General features: G+C 37.0%; 1 protein-coding gene across 1 annotated transcript in view; it reads left to right on the top strand.

Annotated features, from left to right (window-relative positions):
• Positions 1-18002, top strand: part of LOC123564547 (uncharacterized) — a 136954-nt gene that overhangs the window by 90625 nt on the left and 28327 nt on the right. Inside the window, exon 23 of the mRNA XM_053516533.1 lies at positions 12807-12944. Coding sequence (XP_053372508.1) covers positions 12807-12944 — 138 coding nt within the window. The remainder of the gene's footprint in view (positions 1-12806; positions 12945-18002) is intronic.

Genomic DNA, 18002 nt, shown 5'->3' with positions numbered 1-18002 from the left:
GCATGGTGCTGTGGTTTGTTAAGAGAGTGCCAATGGCCCAGCACGTCTGTCTTCAACTCTCTAGGTTTCTTTAGGGGTTACCTCACCCTTAGTTCCGAGTTAAAACCCTATCCTGAGAACACAGGAGCTATTTGTCCCATAGCTGGGGGTCTGTTCATCAGGCATCAGGGCGTGTCCATACACCGGTGGACCTGGCATGCCACATGTCTGGGGGCAGACCTCCTCCGAGTCCTCTGCAGTTCTGCCTGAGGCCGCAAGGTGCTCAGTTACCGTGTGGCGCCAACTCGGAGGCACTGCAAAAGGGCTTGTCTGCAGAGAGGCTGTGTACTGGCAGGGAAGACTTACGCACTCGGCTCCTTTTTCACCAGAGGGCTAGCCAGCGGTGGAGGCTGAAAGCGGAAGGTGACAAGCACACAACACACAGCACACCACACTTGACACATCAGCAGACAAATTGCCACACACCCAGAACAGTGAAACCGTTTCTGAGTGATAACTCAAGAACGTTTAGGTCTAGGATCATGAAATTGATAGGGAGGTTGATCATGACCAGCAAATGACCCCTATTAATTTTCAGGTCAGTAGGTTAAGGTCAAGGTCACAGTGACCCGGAACAGTTAAACCAATTCTGGGTGATAACCTGAGAATGCTTTTGCCTAGGATCATAAAACTTGATAGGCAGGTTATGATCAGCAGATGACCCCTATTGATTTTGAGGTCAGTAGGTCAAAGGTCAAGGTCACAGTGACCAGGGACAGTTAAACAGTTTCCGGATGATAACTTGAGAACGCTTGGGCCTAGGATCACGAAACTTGTTAGGGAGGTTTGTCATGACCAGCAGATGATCCCTATTGATTTTGAGGTCATAGGTCAATGTCACATTGACCCAGAACAGTACAAGTTTTGTGTACAGTGACCAAATAATTTCTGTTCATTGTGCAATTACTGAATGCATCAAAGGGGGCATTACGTGTCCAGAGCTCTTGTTTGAAAATGTCATTAGAATTCATTACCCACTTATTGAGATTTCGACATGTACAGAAAGCATGGTAACAAAGATCGCTGCACATTATTGAGGTTACTGATGTCATAAATGACAGCAGTTGCTGTACTGGAGAATATGGTATTTTGAGTCTGACTATACGAAGTATATGGAGAGCTATCCTACTCACCCCAGCCTTGGCATCAACGTCAGCATCAGCATCTTTCCGCGTCCCCACCTTTTCTTTTTTATACGCCCGTCTCTGAAAGAGCGGGGTGTATAATGTGAACACCCGTGGCGGCGGGCGGGCAGCTGGCGGTTGGTCAGCGTCCAAAGCATGTCCGCTCTCTAAGTCGAACAGTTTTCATCCGATCTTCACCAAACTTGCTGACAATGTTTGTAGGCATAATATCTTGGCCAAGTTCAATAACCAGCCAAATCGTCTCAGTCACTCTTGGATCATGGCCCTTGAATTACTCTGAAAACAGCAAATTTAGTCTTGTCCGCTCTCTAAGTCAAACAGTTTTCATCTGATCTTCACCAAACTTGCTGACAATGTTTATGGGCATAATATCTAGGCCAAGGTCGATAACCAGCCAAATCGCCTAAGGCACTCTTGGATTATGGCCCTTAATTACTCAAAAACTGCGAATTCAGCCTTGTCCGCACTCTTAAGTCGAACAGTTTTCATCTATCTTCACCAAACTTGCTGACAATGTTTGTGGGCATAATATCTCGGCAAAGTACGATAACCACCCAAATCGCCCCAGGCACTCTTGGATTATGGCCCTTGAATCAGGCCAATTTCGATGACAGGCTTATTTTGTGACAGTCTTGCACTCTTGTTCTCCTTATCTCTGTAATTGCTTGATGGATTTGCTTTAAACTTAAAATAGTTATTCCTCATCATCACCCACATCATTTGGCATAAGGGCCATAATTCTCATACCAATATTTCATGAATTATCCCCCCTTTTTACTTAGAATTTCAGGTTAAAGTTTTTGTCTATCTCAGTTATTACTAAATGGATTTGATTCAAATTTAAAATAGTTGTTCCACGTCATCACCCACATCATATGACACAAGGTTCATAACTAGGGCACAATTTTTCATGAATTATGCACCCTTTTTATTTAGAATTTTATGTTATTTTGATGCATTTTCACTATATCTCTGTTATTTCTGAAGGGAATTGATTCAAACTTAAAATAATTGTTTATCATCATCACCTACATCATTTGACATAAGGGCCATAACTGTGACATCTGTGTTTTATGAGTTATCCCCCTTTTTACTTAAAATTTCAGGTTAAAGTTTTTATGCGCTTTCACTCTATCTCTGTATTACCAAACAGATTTGATTCAAACTTTAAGCAGTTGTACCACATCATCATCCACATTGTATGATACAAGGACAATAACTCTTGCACCAATATTTTTTAATTTTTGCTTAAAATTTTAAAGTTTGATGCACTTTCACTTTATATCTCTTATTACCAGATGGATTTGATTCAAACATAGAATAGTTGTACCACATCATCACCCACATCATATGATATAAGGGCCATAACTCTTGCACCAATATTTCATGAATTGTGCCCCCTGTTTACTTAGAATTTCAGGTTAATTTTGGTGCACTTTCACTATATCTTTGTCATTACTTAATGAATTTGATTAAAACTTAAATTAGTTTTTCCAAATCATCATCACCTACATCGTATGACACAAGATCATTAACTCAGTAATTTTATGAGTTATATCCCCTTTTTACTTAGAATTTCATCCACATTTCAGTCATTAAACACTCCAGTTACAGCTACAGCTTCCTCAGATGTGCCCAATTTTACTATCCAGCATCAAAATAGTCGAGCGTGCTGTCTCCTGTGAAAGCTCTTGTTAGTTAGGTGTGCTTGCACCAAGGTACTGACAGCAGCTCTAGAAAACACAGTATTTATAGTTAAATGTCCATACCAAGATAATGACAGCTGCTTGAGATCTGGAGAACACAGTATTTAATGTTAAATGTCCATACCAAGATAATGACAGCTGCTTGAGATCTGGAGAACACAGTATTTAGTGTTAAATGTCTACAACAAGATAATAACAGCTGCCAAGGAGAACACTATTTGTAAAGTTAAATGACCACACCAAGATAATAACAGCTGTTATGCTGTTATGAAGAACAAAATTTTTGATGTTAAATGTCCACACCAAGACAATAAATGCTGTCACGGAGAACACAATATTGAATCTTAAATGTCTACACCAAGATAATAACAGGTGCTATGGAGAGCACAGTATTTAATTAAATGTCTACACCAAGATAATGACAGCTGCTATGGAGAAAACTATTTTTAAAGTTAAATGACCAAACCAAGATAATAACAGCTGTTATGGAGAACACTATTTTTAAAGTTAAATGTCCACACCAAGATAATGACAGCTGCTATGGTGACCACAGTATTTAATGTTAAATGTCTACTACAAGATAATGGCAGCTGCTTGAGAGAGCACAGTATTTAATGTTAAATGTCTACACCAAGATAATGACAGCTGCTTTGGAGAGCACAGTATTTAATGTTGAGTGTCTACACTAAGATAATAGCAGCTGCTGTGGAGAACACTATGTTTTAAATTAAATGTCTACACCAAGATAATGACAGCTGCTATGGAGACCACTATTTTTAAAGTTGAATGTCCACACCAACATAATGACAGCTGCTATGGAGACCACAGCATTTAATGTTAAATGTCTACACCAAAATAATGGCAGCTGCTTGAGAGCACAGTATTTAATGTTGAAGGGTCTACACCAAGATAATGCACTGCTATGGAGAACACTATTTTTGTCTAAATGTCTACACCAAGAATAATGCAGCTGCTTTGGAGAGCACAGATTTAATTTAAATGTCTAACAAATAGGCAGCTGCTTGGAGACACATTGTTAACAAGATAATGGCAGCTGCTACGGAGAGAACAGTATTTAATGTTGAATGTCTATACCAAGATAATGACAGCTGCTTTGGAGAGCACAGTATTTAATGTGAAATGTCTATACCAAGATAATAACAGCTGATATTGAGAGCACAGTATTTAATGTTGAATGTCTACACCAAGAAGATAGCAGCTGCTATGGAGAACACTATTTTTAAAGTTAAATATCCACACCAAGATAATGACAGCTGCTAACAAGAGCACAGTATTTAATGTTAAGGGTCTACACCAAGATAATGGCAACTGCTTTGGAGAGCACAGTATTTAATGCTAAATGTCTACACCAAGATAATGACAGCTGCTATGGAGAGCACAGTATTTAATGTTAAATGTCTACACCAAGATAATGGCAGCTGCTTTGGAGAGCACAGTATTTAATGCTAAATATCTACACCAAGATAATGACAGCTGCTATGGAGAGCACAGTATTTAATGTTAAATGTCCACACCAAGATAATGATCGCTGCTTTGGAGAGCACAGTATTAAATGTTAAATGTCTACACTAAGATAAAGACAGCTGCTTTGGAGAGCACAGTATTTAATGTTAAATGTCTACACCAAGATAATGGCAGCTGCTATGGAGAGCACAGTATTTAATGTTAAATGTCTACACCAAGATAATGACAGCTGCTTTGGAGAGCACAGTATTTAATGTTAAATGTCCACACCAAGATAATGACAGCTGCTATGGAGAGCACAGTATTTAATGTTAAATGTCCACACCAAGATAATGACAGCTGCTATGGAGAGCACAGTATTAAATGTTAAATGTCTACACCAAGGTAAAGATAGCTGCTTTGGAGAGCACAGTATTTAATGCTAAATGTCTACACCAAGGTAATGACAGCTGCTATGGAGAGCACAGTATTAAATGTTAAATGTCTACACCAAGATAAAGACAGCTGCTATGGAGAGCACAGTATTAAATGCTAAATGTCTACACCAAGATAATGACAGCTGCTATGGAGAGCACAGTATTTAATGTTAAATGTCTACACCAAGATAATGACAGCTGCTTTGGAGAGCACAGTATTTAATGCTAAATGTCCACACCAAGATAATGACAGCTGCTTTGGAGAGCACAGTATTTAATCCTAAATGTCCACACCAAGGTAATGACAGCTGCTTTGGAGAGCACAGTATCTAATGCTAAATGTCCACACCAAGGTAAAGACAGCTGCTTTGGAGAGCACAGTATTTAATGCTAAATGTCCACACCAAGGTAATGACAGCTGCTATGGAGAGCACAGTATTTAATGCTAAATGTCTACACCAAGATAATGACAGCTGCTTTGGAGAGCACAGTATTTAATTAAATGTGTACACCAAGATAATGACAGCTGCTTTGGAGAGCACAGTATTAAATGCTAAATGTCCACACCAATTTAAAGACAACTGCTTTGGAGAGCACAGTATTTAATGCTAAATGTCCACACCAAGATAAAGACAGCTGCTCTGGAGAGCACAGTATTTAATGCTAAATGTCTACATCAAGGTAATGACAGCTGCTATGGAGAACACAATTTTCAATATTCAATGTCCACTGAAAGATAATGACACTTGTTCAGAAGAACATTGTATTTTTAATACTTTAACATGTCAGGATCTATCCCTAAAACTTCGTTATATTTACTTAACAAAGATGATGACAGCTGCTTCATATTTTAAAATGTCCACACCAAGACAATGGCAGCTCCAACTTGTTCAATGTATTTATTCTCGATCTTGTGCTACAAAATAAGGACAGCTTCCCTAAAGATTTATTGCATTAACCGAAAGTATTAGCACTGGAGTTGAGCACGAAGTGCTCAAGGTGAGCTATTGTGACCGGTCATTGTCCGGCGTCTGTCAACATTTGCCTTGTTAACACTCTAGAGGCCACATTTGTGACCCAATCTTTATGAAACTTGGTCAGAATGTTTGTCTTGATGATTTCTAGGTCATGTTCGAAACTGGGTTATGTGGGTTAAAAACTAGGTCAGTAGGCCAGATCAAAGGGAAATCTTGTTAACACTCTAGAGGCCAAAGTTGTTATCCTATCTTTATGAAACTTGGTCAGAATGTTTGTCTTGATGATCTTTAGGTCAAGTTTGAAGCTAGGTCATGTGATTTTAAAAAACTAGGTCAGTAGGCCAGATCAAAGGAAAATCTTTTAACACTCTTTAAGAGTCCACAGTTTAAGTTTGAAACTCATGAGAATTGGTCAGAATGTTTGTCTTGATGACTTCTAGGTCAAGTGATCAGTCATTGTCCGGCGTCCATCATGCGTCGTCCGGCATCCGTCAACATTTGCCTTGTTAACACTCTAGAGGCCACAGTTTTAACTTATCTTTATGAAACTCAGTCAGAATGTTTATCTTGATGATCTCTAGGTCACTTTTAATACTGGGTTATATGGGGCCAAAAACTAGGTCAGTAGGCCAGATCAAAGGCAAATCTTGTTAACACTCTAGAGACAACAGTTTAAGATTGAAACTCATGGGAATTGGTCAGAATGTCTGTCTTGATGACCTCAAGATCAAGTTTGAATCTGGGTCATGTGGGATCAAAAACTAGGTCACCTGGTCAAATCAAAGGAAAGACTTGTTAACACTCTAAAGGCCACAGTTTTGACCCAATCTTAATGAAACTTGGTCAAAATGTATGTCTTGATAACTTCTAGTTCAAATTTGAAACTGGATCATGTGGGGTCAAAAACTAGGTCAGTAGGCCAGATCAAAGGGAAATCTTGTTAACACTCTAGAGGCCAAAGTTGTTATCCTATCTTTATGAAACTTGGTCAGAATGTTTGTCTTGATGATCTCTAGGTCAAGTTTGAAGCTAGGTCATGTGATTTCAAAAACTAGGTCAGTAGGCCAGATCAAAGGAAAATCTTTTAACACTCTTTAAGAGTCCACAGTTTAAGTTTGAAACTCATGAGAATTGGTCAGAATGTTTGTCTTGATGACTTCTAGGTCAAGTGATCAGTCATTGTCCGGCGTCCGTCATGCGTCGTCCGGCATCCGTCAACATTTGCCTTGTTAACACTCTAGAGGCCACAGTTTTAACTTATCTTTATGAAACTCAGTCAGAATGTTTATCTTGATGATCTCTAGGTCAGTTTTAATACTGGGTTATATGGGGCCAAAAACTAGGTCAGTAGGCCAGATCAAAGGCAAATCTTGTTAACACTCTAGAGACAACAGTTTAAGATTGAAACTCATGGGAATTGGTCAGAATGATTGTCTTGATGACCTCAAGATCAAGTTTGAATCTGGGTCATGTGGGATCAAAAACTAGGTCACCCGGTCAAATCAAAGGAAAGACTTGTTAACACTCTAAAGGCCACAGTTTTGACCCAATCTTAATGAAACTTGGTCAGAATGTATGTCTTGATAACTTCTAGTTCAAATTTGAAACTGGATCATGTGGGGTCAAAAACTAGGTCAGTAGGCCAGATCAAAGGAAAATCTTTTAACACTCTTTAAGAGTCCACAGTTTAAGTTTGAAACTCATGAGAATTGGTCAGAATGTTTGTCTTGATGACTTCTAGGTCAAGTGATCAGTCATTGTCCGGCATCCGTCATGTGTCGTCCGGCATCCGTCAACATTTGCCTTGTTAACACTCTAGAGGCCACAGTTTTAACTTATCTTTATGAAACTCAGTCAGAATGTTTATCTTGATGATCTCTAGGTCAGTTTTAATACTGGGTTATATGGGGCCAAAAACTAGGTCAGTAGGCCAGATCAAAGGCAAATCTTGTTAACACTCTAGAGACAACAGTTTAAGATTGAAACTCATGGGAATTGGTCAGAATGTTTGTCTTGATGACCTCAAGATCAAGTTTGAATCTGGGTCATGTGGGATCAAAAACTAGGTCACCCGGTCAAATCAAAGGAAAGACTTGTTAACACTCTAAAGGCCACAGTTTTGACCCAATCTTAATGAAACTTGGTCAGAATGTATGTCTTGATAACTTCTAGTTCAAATTTGAAACTGGATCATGTGCGGTCAAAAACTAGGTCAGTAGGCCAGATCAAAGGGAAATCTTGTTAACACTCTAGAGGCCAAAGTTGTTATCCTATCTTTATGAAACTTGGTCAGAATGTTTGTCTTGATGATCTCTAGGTCAAGTTTGAAGCTAGGTCATGTGATTTCAAAAACTAGGTCAGTAGGCCAGATCAAAGGAAAATCTTTTAACACTCTTTAAGAGTCCACAGTTTAAGTTTGAAACTCATGAGAATTGGTCAGAATGTTTGTCTTGATGACTTCTAGGTCAAGTGATCAGTCATTGTCCGGCGTCCGTCATGCGTCGTCCGGCATCCGTCAACATTTGCCTTGTTAACACTCTAGAGGCCACAGTTTTAACTTATCTTTATGAAACTCAGTCAGAATGTTTATCTTGATGATCTCTAGGTCACTTTTAATACTGGGTTATATGGGGCCAAAAACTAGGTCAGTAGGCCAGATCAAAGGCAAATCTTGTTAACACTCTAGAGACAACAGTTTAAGATTGTAACTCATGGGAATTGGTCAGAATGTTTGTCTTGATGACCTCAAGATCAAGTTTGAATCTGGGTCATGTGGGATCAAAAACTAGGTCACCCGGTCAAATCAAAGGAAAGACTTGTTAACACTCTAAAGGCCACAGTTTTGACCCAATCTTAATGAAACTTGGTCAGAATGTATGTCTTGATAACTTCTAGTTCAAATTTGAAACTGGATCATGTGGGGTCAAAAACTAGGTCATTAGGCCAGATCAAAGGAAAATCTTGTTAACTCTTTAGAGTCCACGGTTTAAGTTTGAAACTCATGAGAATTGGTCAGAATGTTTGTCTTGATGACCTCTAGGTCAAGTTCGAATCTGGGTCATTTGGGGTCAAAAACTAGGTCAGTAGGCCAGATCAACTCTGGTGATCCATATAGGGCCATCATGGCCCTCTTGTTTTATATTTTTATCATAAAGTGGTGACATTTTATTAGAGAACACTGTATTTCCTTTAAAACTTTCACAACAAAATAATATATAGCAGCTGCCCTGGAAATTATTATAATTAGAGTAAAATAATTACTGCAGCTGTGAAGAACATTACATTTACAACAACACATTTTCAACATGATAATGACTGATACCTAAGTGAACATTGCATTTACTAAAATATATTGACAGTTGCTCATATTAAGCAATGGAGAACATTTGTTTAAGCTGCCCATTAGAGTAGGACAGCTGCTCCAAGATAATTACAGCTGGCCTGAAGAACATTGTGTTTAAGCTGCCAGTTAGAGTAGGACAACTGCTCCAAGATAATGACAGCTGCCCTGAGGAACATTGTGGTTAAGCTGCCTGTTAGTGTAGGACAACTGCTCCAAGATAATGAAAGCTGCCCTGAGGAACATTGTGTTTAAGCTGCCTGTTAGTGTAGGACAACTGCTCCAAGATAATGACAGCTGCCCTGAGGAACATTGTGTTTAAGCTGCCTGTTAGTGTAGGACAACTGCTCCAAGATAATGACAGCTGCCCTGAGGAACATTGTGTTTAAGCTGCCCATTCAAGTAGGACAACTGCTCCAAGATAATGACAGCTGCCTTGAGGAACATTGTGTTTAAGCTGCCTGTTAGTGTAGGACAACTGCTCCAAAATAATGACAGCTGCCCTGAGGAACATTGTGTTTAAGCTGCCCGTTCGAGTAGGACAGCTGCTCCAAGATAATGAAAGCTGCCCTGAGGAACATTGTGTTTAAGCTGCCCTTTAGAGTAAGATTACTGCAGCTGACCTGAACAACATTGTGTTTCAGGTGCCTTTTAGAGTAAACAACTGCCCCAAAATAATGACAGCATTTCATTTAAACTGCCCTTTAAGAGTATTGTATGTACTTTAAAACCTTTGTTTAGTCGAGTCATAATGACAGCTGCCTTAAATACAGTTGCATAATACTGTAAAATTTCACTTGTAAAGTTGAAAAGAAAAGAATTATGCAAATAAAGCAGTTTATTTTTTTACATATAAAATAGACTGTGGCAGTTTAAATTAATTTAATTCTAATAAGGTCAATTAGGAATCTTATTAGAGTACTTAGTGTGTCTAAGAATAGTTTATATGAGTTTCATCTAGTGAGACTACCTGTTATTTTAAAAAAAAATACCATCTAATTATAACAAACTTAATTCATGAATTGTTTATACTAAAATTTGCACCTGAAAACTATTATATATTAGATACAAACAGATGGGTTAACCATAATATGCTGGTCGCAAAGCCACTGTGTTGGTTTTCTCATGGCACGGCTCATATGTGTTTGTGACAGTATATTTTACATCTTTTATGATCATCAGAATGCTTGAAAGATGTAATTGATCAAGGGCTAAAGTTATTGTAAGTCGTGTGCCACCTTTGTTCATCTGTGTGCTAATTACCGGTGATTAGCATCGCAAACTTTACAAAGACTTTCCTAGCCTTTAATGAAGGTCCTATCAGCATGCAATCTATCGTTTAACCTTAGAATTGAATGTTTTAAGGCTTCTAGTTACAAAGTTACACTTAATCAAGTAATTTTGATCCTGTCAGAGATTAATTAAAACATGTGTTAGTTAACATATCAATTTGTTAGAAAACAGTAACGTCATTGTCTATACATGTTACTGTTCAAATGAATAGTGATAAGACTTATTATTTGTTAATTAACAAGTTAGATTTTTCTCTGAAGTTACACTGTTATAATGGAGCTCTGTTGCAATGTGTGTGTTGAATGTGAATTTTAGGCATGCTGAATTCTAATACTGCTAATTATATTTCAACAGTTGTTGCTTCTATGATTCCATGCTGTGGTATTGAATCCTAAAGTGACGTTAAAGCTTCTTTTCCAAAATTGGGGTGGGGGTTGGATTATTACTAATTTGATTATTTTTATTTACACAAAAATGTGTACGTGATTAGAGGTTTCCTTAGAGCTAATATTAGTATTTGAATAAAAGGGAATCATGTACATTTACGGGCAGCTTTTATAGTTTAGTTGTAAATGCATGCTTTGATTGAAAGCATTTTCACCTACAAGTTCATCCAAGTTTGACTTAAAATTGTACCCACTAAGAAAGTCTGAATATGTTAAAATCTATAACATAGTGTTAAGTTTCTTCTGTGTTTTCTGAATGCTTTATTAAATAAATGGTCAATAAAAATTGTTAAAAGGCTTGTATTTTCTTTGCAGTAATTTCTCAGATTTATGGTAACTCCCTACTTAAAAATATCTATTTCCACTGAAAGACAGCATCAATGTCCAGACAAAATGTATCAATGATGCATGGGAAGCATACCCAAATATTTTTGCCTCAAAATGTTCATAAACCCACTAAGGAAATTAGTCACATGCATGAGTTCTTGATAATACTTAATCATACAACTGTCATACTTTAGAGACATATGTATTAAGTCTGTTATAAAGTATCTTTTAAACATCTTTAAATGTAAACAAAAAATGGTTTATTTTAATGTAAATATCTTGTATTAGTCTTGTTTTGTTTAAGAAAAACAATCCAAAATTTTAATGTTGACATGGGTTACTTTCTTGGTAATATTTTTTATTTTATATTTATAGATTGAAACAGTTATTTTGTCTAGTTAACACAATTACTTGGACATTTCATATTGACATACTATTTAAAAGAACAGCCCAAATAATCATGTGGTATAGTGCTGTATGTGATAGTGACCTTTGATAAATTTGTATTGTATGCTTACAGATTGTCTTTGGTATAGTGCTGTATGTGATAGTGACCTTTGATAATTTTGTATTGTATGCTTACAGATTGTCTTTGGTATAGTGCTGTATGTGATAGTGACCTGAAGTTTGATAATTTTATATTGTATGCTTAACAGATGGTCTTTGGTATAGTGCTGTATGTGATAGTGACCTTTGATAATTTTGTATTGTATGCTTACAGATTGTCTTTGGTATAGTGCTGTATGTGATAGTGACCTTTGATAATTTTGTATTGTATGCTTACAGATGGTATTTGGTATAGTGCTGTATGTGATAGTGACCTTTGATAATTTTGTATTGTATGCTTACAGATTGTCTTCGGTATAGTGCTGTATGTGATAGTGACATTTGATAATTTTGTATTGCATGCTTACAGATTGTCTTTGGTATAGTGCTGTATGTGATAGTGACCTTTGATAATTTTATATTGTATGCTTACAGATGGTATTCAGTATAGTGCTGTATGTGATAGTGACCTTTGGTAATTTTGTATTGTATGCTTACAGATGGTCTTCGGTATAGTGCTGTATGTGATAGTGACCTTTGATAATTTTGTATTGTATGCTTAACAGATGGTCTTTGGTATAGTGCTGTATGTGATAGTGACCTTTGATAATTTTGTATTGTATGCTTACAGATTGTCTTTGGTATAGTGCTGTATGTGATAGTGACCTTTGATAATTTTGTATTGTATGCTTAACAGATGGTCATTGGTATAGTGCTGTATGTGATAGTGACCTTTGATAATTTTGTATTGTATGCTTACAGATGGTCATTAGTATAGAGCTGTATGTGATAGTGACCTTTGATAATTTTGTATTGTATGCTTAACAGATGGTCTTCGGTATAGTGCTGTATGTGATAGTGACCTTTGATAATTTTGTATTGTATGCTTACAGATTGTCTTTGGTATAGTGCTGTATGTGATAGTGACCTTTGATAATTTTGTATTGTATGCTTACAGATGGTCATTGGTATAGTGCTGTATGTGATAGTGACCTTTGATAATTTTGTATTGTATGCTTACAGATGGTATTTGGATAGTGCTGTATGTGATAGTGACCTTTACTATTATGTATTGTATGTTTACAGATGGTCATTTGGCATTGTTTTGTATGAGATTGTGACACTAGGAGGAGCCCCATACCCAGCTTTGTCAAATGTAGAACTTCTCCAAGCTCTGAAGCAGGGTTACAGGATGGCAAGGCCAGACAACTGCAGTCAGGAAATGTAAGTTTCTCTTCAGATACCTATTTGCATGAAGTATAAGCATAATCAGAATTTATCTGAATTGTGTGATCAGATTAGGGGAAGCTTTGGTACACATATTTCTACCTAACTTCAACCTATTTTACATTCAAGCTACACAAATGTATCAGGGTAAAGCAGTATTGGTTCTCAAATCAATTGTCAGAAACTGGTACAATTTTATTTGAAATGTCACTGTAATACCATTCATACAGTTTGTTAAAACATCTATAAGACGACCTTTGGAAGCATTGGGCACTAGGTGTTGTTAAAGAAAAACACTACTGCTTAGGTAAGTAGGAAGTTCAGCCATACTTTTTCGGTCAGTTTATGTACAACTCGAACATAAATTATTTTTGTAAACGCCAGAAATTTGTCATATTATTACCTAAGTTTTAAACAATTTGTTGCTTGCATTACTCAGTGTTACCTACGTTTTAATCAATCTGCGCCTTGCATTACTCTCTGTCATCTACGTTTTAAACCATCTGTTGCTTGCATTACTCAGGGTTACCTAAGTTTTAATCAATCTGCTCCTTGCATTACTCAGTGTTGCATGAGTTTTAATAAATTTGCTCCTTACCTTACTCCGTGTTACCTAAGTTTTAATCAATATACTCTTTGCTTTACTCAGTGTTACCTAAGTTTTCATCAGTATGCTCCTTGCATTACTCAGTGTTACCTAAGTATAAAACAATTTACTCCTTGCATAACTCAGTGTTACCTGAGTTTTAATCAGTCTGCTCCTTACATTACACAGTGTTACCTGAGTTTTAATCAAACTGCTCCTTGCATTACTCTGTGTTACCTCCGTTGCTTGCATTACTCAGTGTTACCTAAGTTTTAATCAATCTGCTCCTTGCATTACTCAGTGTTACCTGAGTTTTTAATCAGTCTCCTCCTTGCACTACTCAGTGTTACCTGAGATTTAATCAATCTGCTCCTTGCATTACTCAGTGTTACCTGAGTTTTAATCAATCTGCTCCTTGCACTACTCAGTGTTACCTGAGATTTTATCAATCTGCTCCTTGCATTACTCAGTGTTACCTGAGTTTTAATCAATCTGCTCCTTGCACTTCTCAGTGTTACCTGAGATTTAATCAATCTGCTCCTTGAATTACTAAGTGTTACGTGAGTTTTAATCAATCTGCTCCTTGCACTACTCAGTGTTACCTGAGTTTTAATCAATCTGCTCCTTGCACTACTCAGTGTTACCTGAGATTTAATCAATCTGCTCCTTGCATTACTCAGTGTTACCTAAGTTTTAATCAATCTGCTCCTTATATTAGTCAGTGTTACCTAAGTTTTAATCAGTCTGCTCCTTGCATTAGTCAGTGTTACCTAAGTTTAAAACAATCTACTCCTTGCATTATTCAGTGTTTCCTAAGCTTAAAACAATCTGTTGTTTGCATTACTCTGTGTTACCTACGTTTTAATCAATCTGCTCCTTACATTAGTCAGTGTTACCTGAGTTTTAATCAATCTGCTCCTTGCATTAGTCAGTGTTACCTAAGTTTTAATCAATCTGCTCCTTGCATTACTCAGTGTTGCCTGAGTTTTAATCAATCTGCTCCTTGCATTACTCAGTGTTACCTGAGTTTTTATCAATCTGCTCCTTGCATTAGTCAGTGTTACCTCAGTTTTAATCAATCTGCTTCTTGCATTACTCAGTGTTACCTGAGTTTTAATCAATCTGCTTCTTGCACTACTCAGTGTTGCCTGAGATTTAATCAATCTGCTCCTTGCATTACTCAGTGTTCCCTGAGTTTTAATCAATCTGCTTCTTGCACTACTCAGTGTTGCCTGAGATTTAATCAATCTGCTCCTTGCACTACTCAGTGTTGCCTGAGATTTAATCAATCTGCTCCTTGCACTACTCAGTGTTACCTAAGTTTTAATCAGTCTGCTCCTTGCATTACTCAGTGTAACCTAAGTTTAAAACAATCAACTCCTTGCATTATTCAGTGTTTCCTAAGCTTAAAACAATCTGTTGCTTGCATTACTCTGTGTTACCTACATTTTAAACCATCTTGTTGGTTACATTACTCAGTGTTACATAAGTGTTAATGAAACTGCTCCTTGCATCACTGAGTGTAACCTAAGTTTTAATCAGTCTGCTTCTTGCATTACTCAGTGTTACCTATGTTTTAATGCCAGTGTTACCTAAGTTTTAATCACACTGCTTGCATTACTCAGTGTTACTTAAGTTTTAAGCAAATTGCTCCTTCTATTTCTCAGTGTTACCAGAGTTTTAATTTATTTGCTCCTTGCCTTACTTCGTGTTTCCTAAGTTTTAATCAATCTGTTCCTTGCATTACTCAGTGTTACCTAAGTTTAAAACAATCTGTTGCTTGCATTACTCAGTGTTCCCTGAGTTTTAATCAATCTGCTTCTTGCACTACTCAGTGTTGCCTGAGATTTAATCAATCTGCTCCTTGCACTACTCAGTGTTGCCTGAGATTTAATCAATCTGCTCCTTGCACTACTCAGTGTTACCTAAGTTTTAATCAGTCTGCTCCTTGCATTACTCAGTGTAACCTAAGTTTAAAACAATCAACTCCTTGCATTATTCAGTGTTTCCTAAGCTTAAAACAATCTGTTGCTTGCATTACTCTGTGTTACCTACATTTTAAACCATCTTGTTGGTTACATTACTCAGTGTTACATAAGTGTTAATGAAACTGCTCCTTGCATCACTCAGTGTAACCTAAGTTTTAATCAGTCTGCTCCTTACATTATTCAGTGTTACCTATGTTTTAATGCCAGTGTTACCTAAGTTTTAATCACACTGCTTGCATTACTCAGTGTTACTCAAGTTTTAATGAAACTGCTCCTTGCTTTACTTAGTGTTACCTACGCTTTAGATAAACTGCTCCTTGCATCATTCAGTGTAACCTAAGTTTAAAGCTTACGGAAGGTGGGTGGTTCCACCCAGGTGACAGCTCGTGATGAAATAATGCACGGAGGGGCACCTGGGGTCTTCCTCCACCATTAAAAGCTGGAAAGTCGCCATATGACCTATCATGTGTCAGTGCGACGTTAAATCCAACAAAAACAACATAAATCAATCTACTCCTTGTATTACTGAGTGTGACCTAAGTTTTAATCAATCTGCAACTTGCATTACTCAGTGTTATGTACGTTTTAATCTGTCTGTAACTTGCATTACTCAGATGAGCTTTTATGGACAAACTGCCCTGTAGTTGTTGAAAACCTTAAAAGATACAGATATCATTGCAAATCCTTACAGTTCTAATAAAACATAAATCTAGTCTCTATAACAGTAATTAGTTGGCCGCATAATGATGAGGTTTTTGAAATTCATTAGATACTTGAAAATGCCTTTAATATTTCAAGCTTTGATTGCAAGTCATTTACACATGTTACAAGTAATTAATAGGTTGACTCAAAATTATAACCACAGCATACCCTTTGGTTAATTGTGCATGCCCATCAGTTTTGTAGATGATAAAATATATGAAGACCACCTTAGTTTTGACAGACTGTTTGATCTCACTTTTTCTTGATGATTGACTTCTGTTGTAAGCTCTTACAATTGAGAATATAGGATTGGTCCTGTCTATTGGCTAAATACACCCGCATTCATTACTGCATAGGCAGACAAAATCCCCACCTCACCCCTGAAAATAAATAGCCAGCCCGCTTAGCTCAATAGGGAGAGCATACATCTATAGATCATGGAGTTGTGAGTACGATCCCCGGGTGAGGCGTATGTTCTTAGTGAAGATTTGATGAAAGAGATTATGCCTGAAATCATTCGTCTTTCACCTCTAATTCATGTGGGGAAGTTGGCAGTTACACGTGGAGAACAGGTTTGTACTGGTACAAAATCCAGGAACACTGGTTAGGTTAACTGCGGGCAGTTACATAACAGAAATACTATTGAAAAACAGCGTTAAACCCAAAACAAACAAACAAACCACCCGTAAAAATGTAATTTTTATCTGCAAGTGATGCTTATTTACAGTGGTGTAGAATTATTAGACTTACATGACTTTTGAAAGGAACATCAAGTGCTCCTCACTGTCAGAAAACAGCTTGCACCAAATAAACAGTTCAGTGCTTATTTTTTCATGATCAAATACTTTTACACAGTGAATCTTCATAAAAAGTATCAAAGACAAGGAATTCACAGGTGCCAAATTCTAGTGAACATAGCTGGGATTCTAGTTTATAACAGTTAGATGGTGTATTATCAAACCTTCATCTTCCTATCAACTCTGTTACAACCACCTTGTTGTAGTAGTCAGAAACTGCAAAAGTCATCGGTGATTGTTGTGTAAAAATGTTGATGATTTGACCATGTTGACAAAACCTGTCAGGTACGCTGCAAACTCCATTAGCCATACTGAAAATGTTATCACACTTATAGCTATAGCAGAATGCCCTTGTTTGCTTTCCTCACTATCAAACACTATCAAATATATTTCTAGAATTTTGATCCAATTTACATATATTGGTATACATTAATTGTTACATAATATATAAATATAATTATATTTCATTCGTGATTACAAAGTCATAATTTTGTGGATGTACTTAGGAAACTCACAAAAGTTTCACTCATTATTTATGTACTGTTGAAAAATCATAAAACAAAATTTGCCATGTTCTGTTTTGTTGTTTGATACATAAATAACCTCTGGTCAAGATGGGTGTTTCTTTAGTGAAGGGTTACAGGTTTTGGTTTAAGTTATGCTGTTTTCTTAGTGGTCCGAATCAAAATTTCCTTGGACCAAAATTTTGGTCATTTCTTTCTATTGTTTAGTGATCTAATGCAATTATTTTCTAGGGCCAACCCCTGGTCAGTTCATCAGATTACATAATGATCAAGTATATTAAGTTTTGTTTGTTTGTTTGTTTTGGGTTTGACGCCATTTTTCAACAGTATTTCAGTTATGTCGCAGCAGGCAGTTACACTAACCAGTGTTTCTGGGTTCTGTACCTGTACAAATCTGTAGTCCGCAAGTAACTGTCAGCTTCCCCACATGAATCAGAGGTGAAGTACGAATGATTTCA

Source organism: Mercenaria mercenaria, chromosome 1 (genome assembly GCF_021730395.1).
Source record: "Mercenaria mercenaria strain notata chromosome 1, MADL_Memer_1, whole genome shotgun sequence".
NCBI classification, from domain to species: domain Eukaryota; kingdom Metazoa; phylum Mollusca; class Bivalvia; order Venerida; family Veneridae; genus Mercenaria; species Mercenaria mercenaria.
Note: the sequence above shows the minus strand (reverse complement) of the source record. Positions and strands in the feature narration are given on the sequence as shown.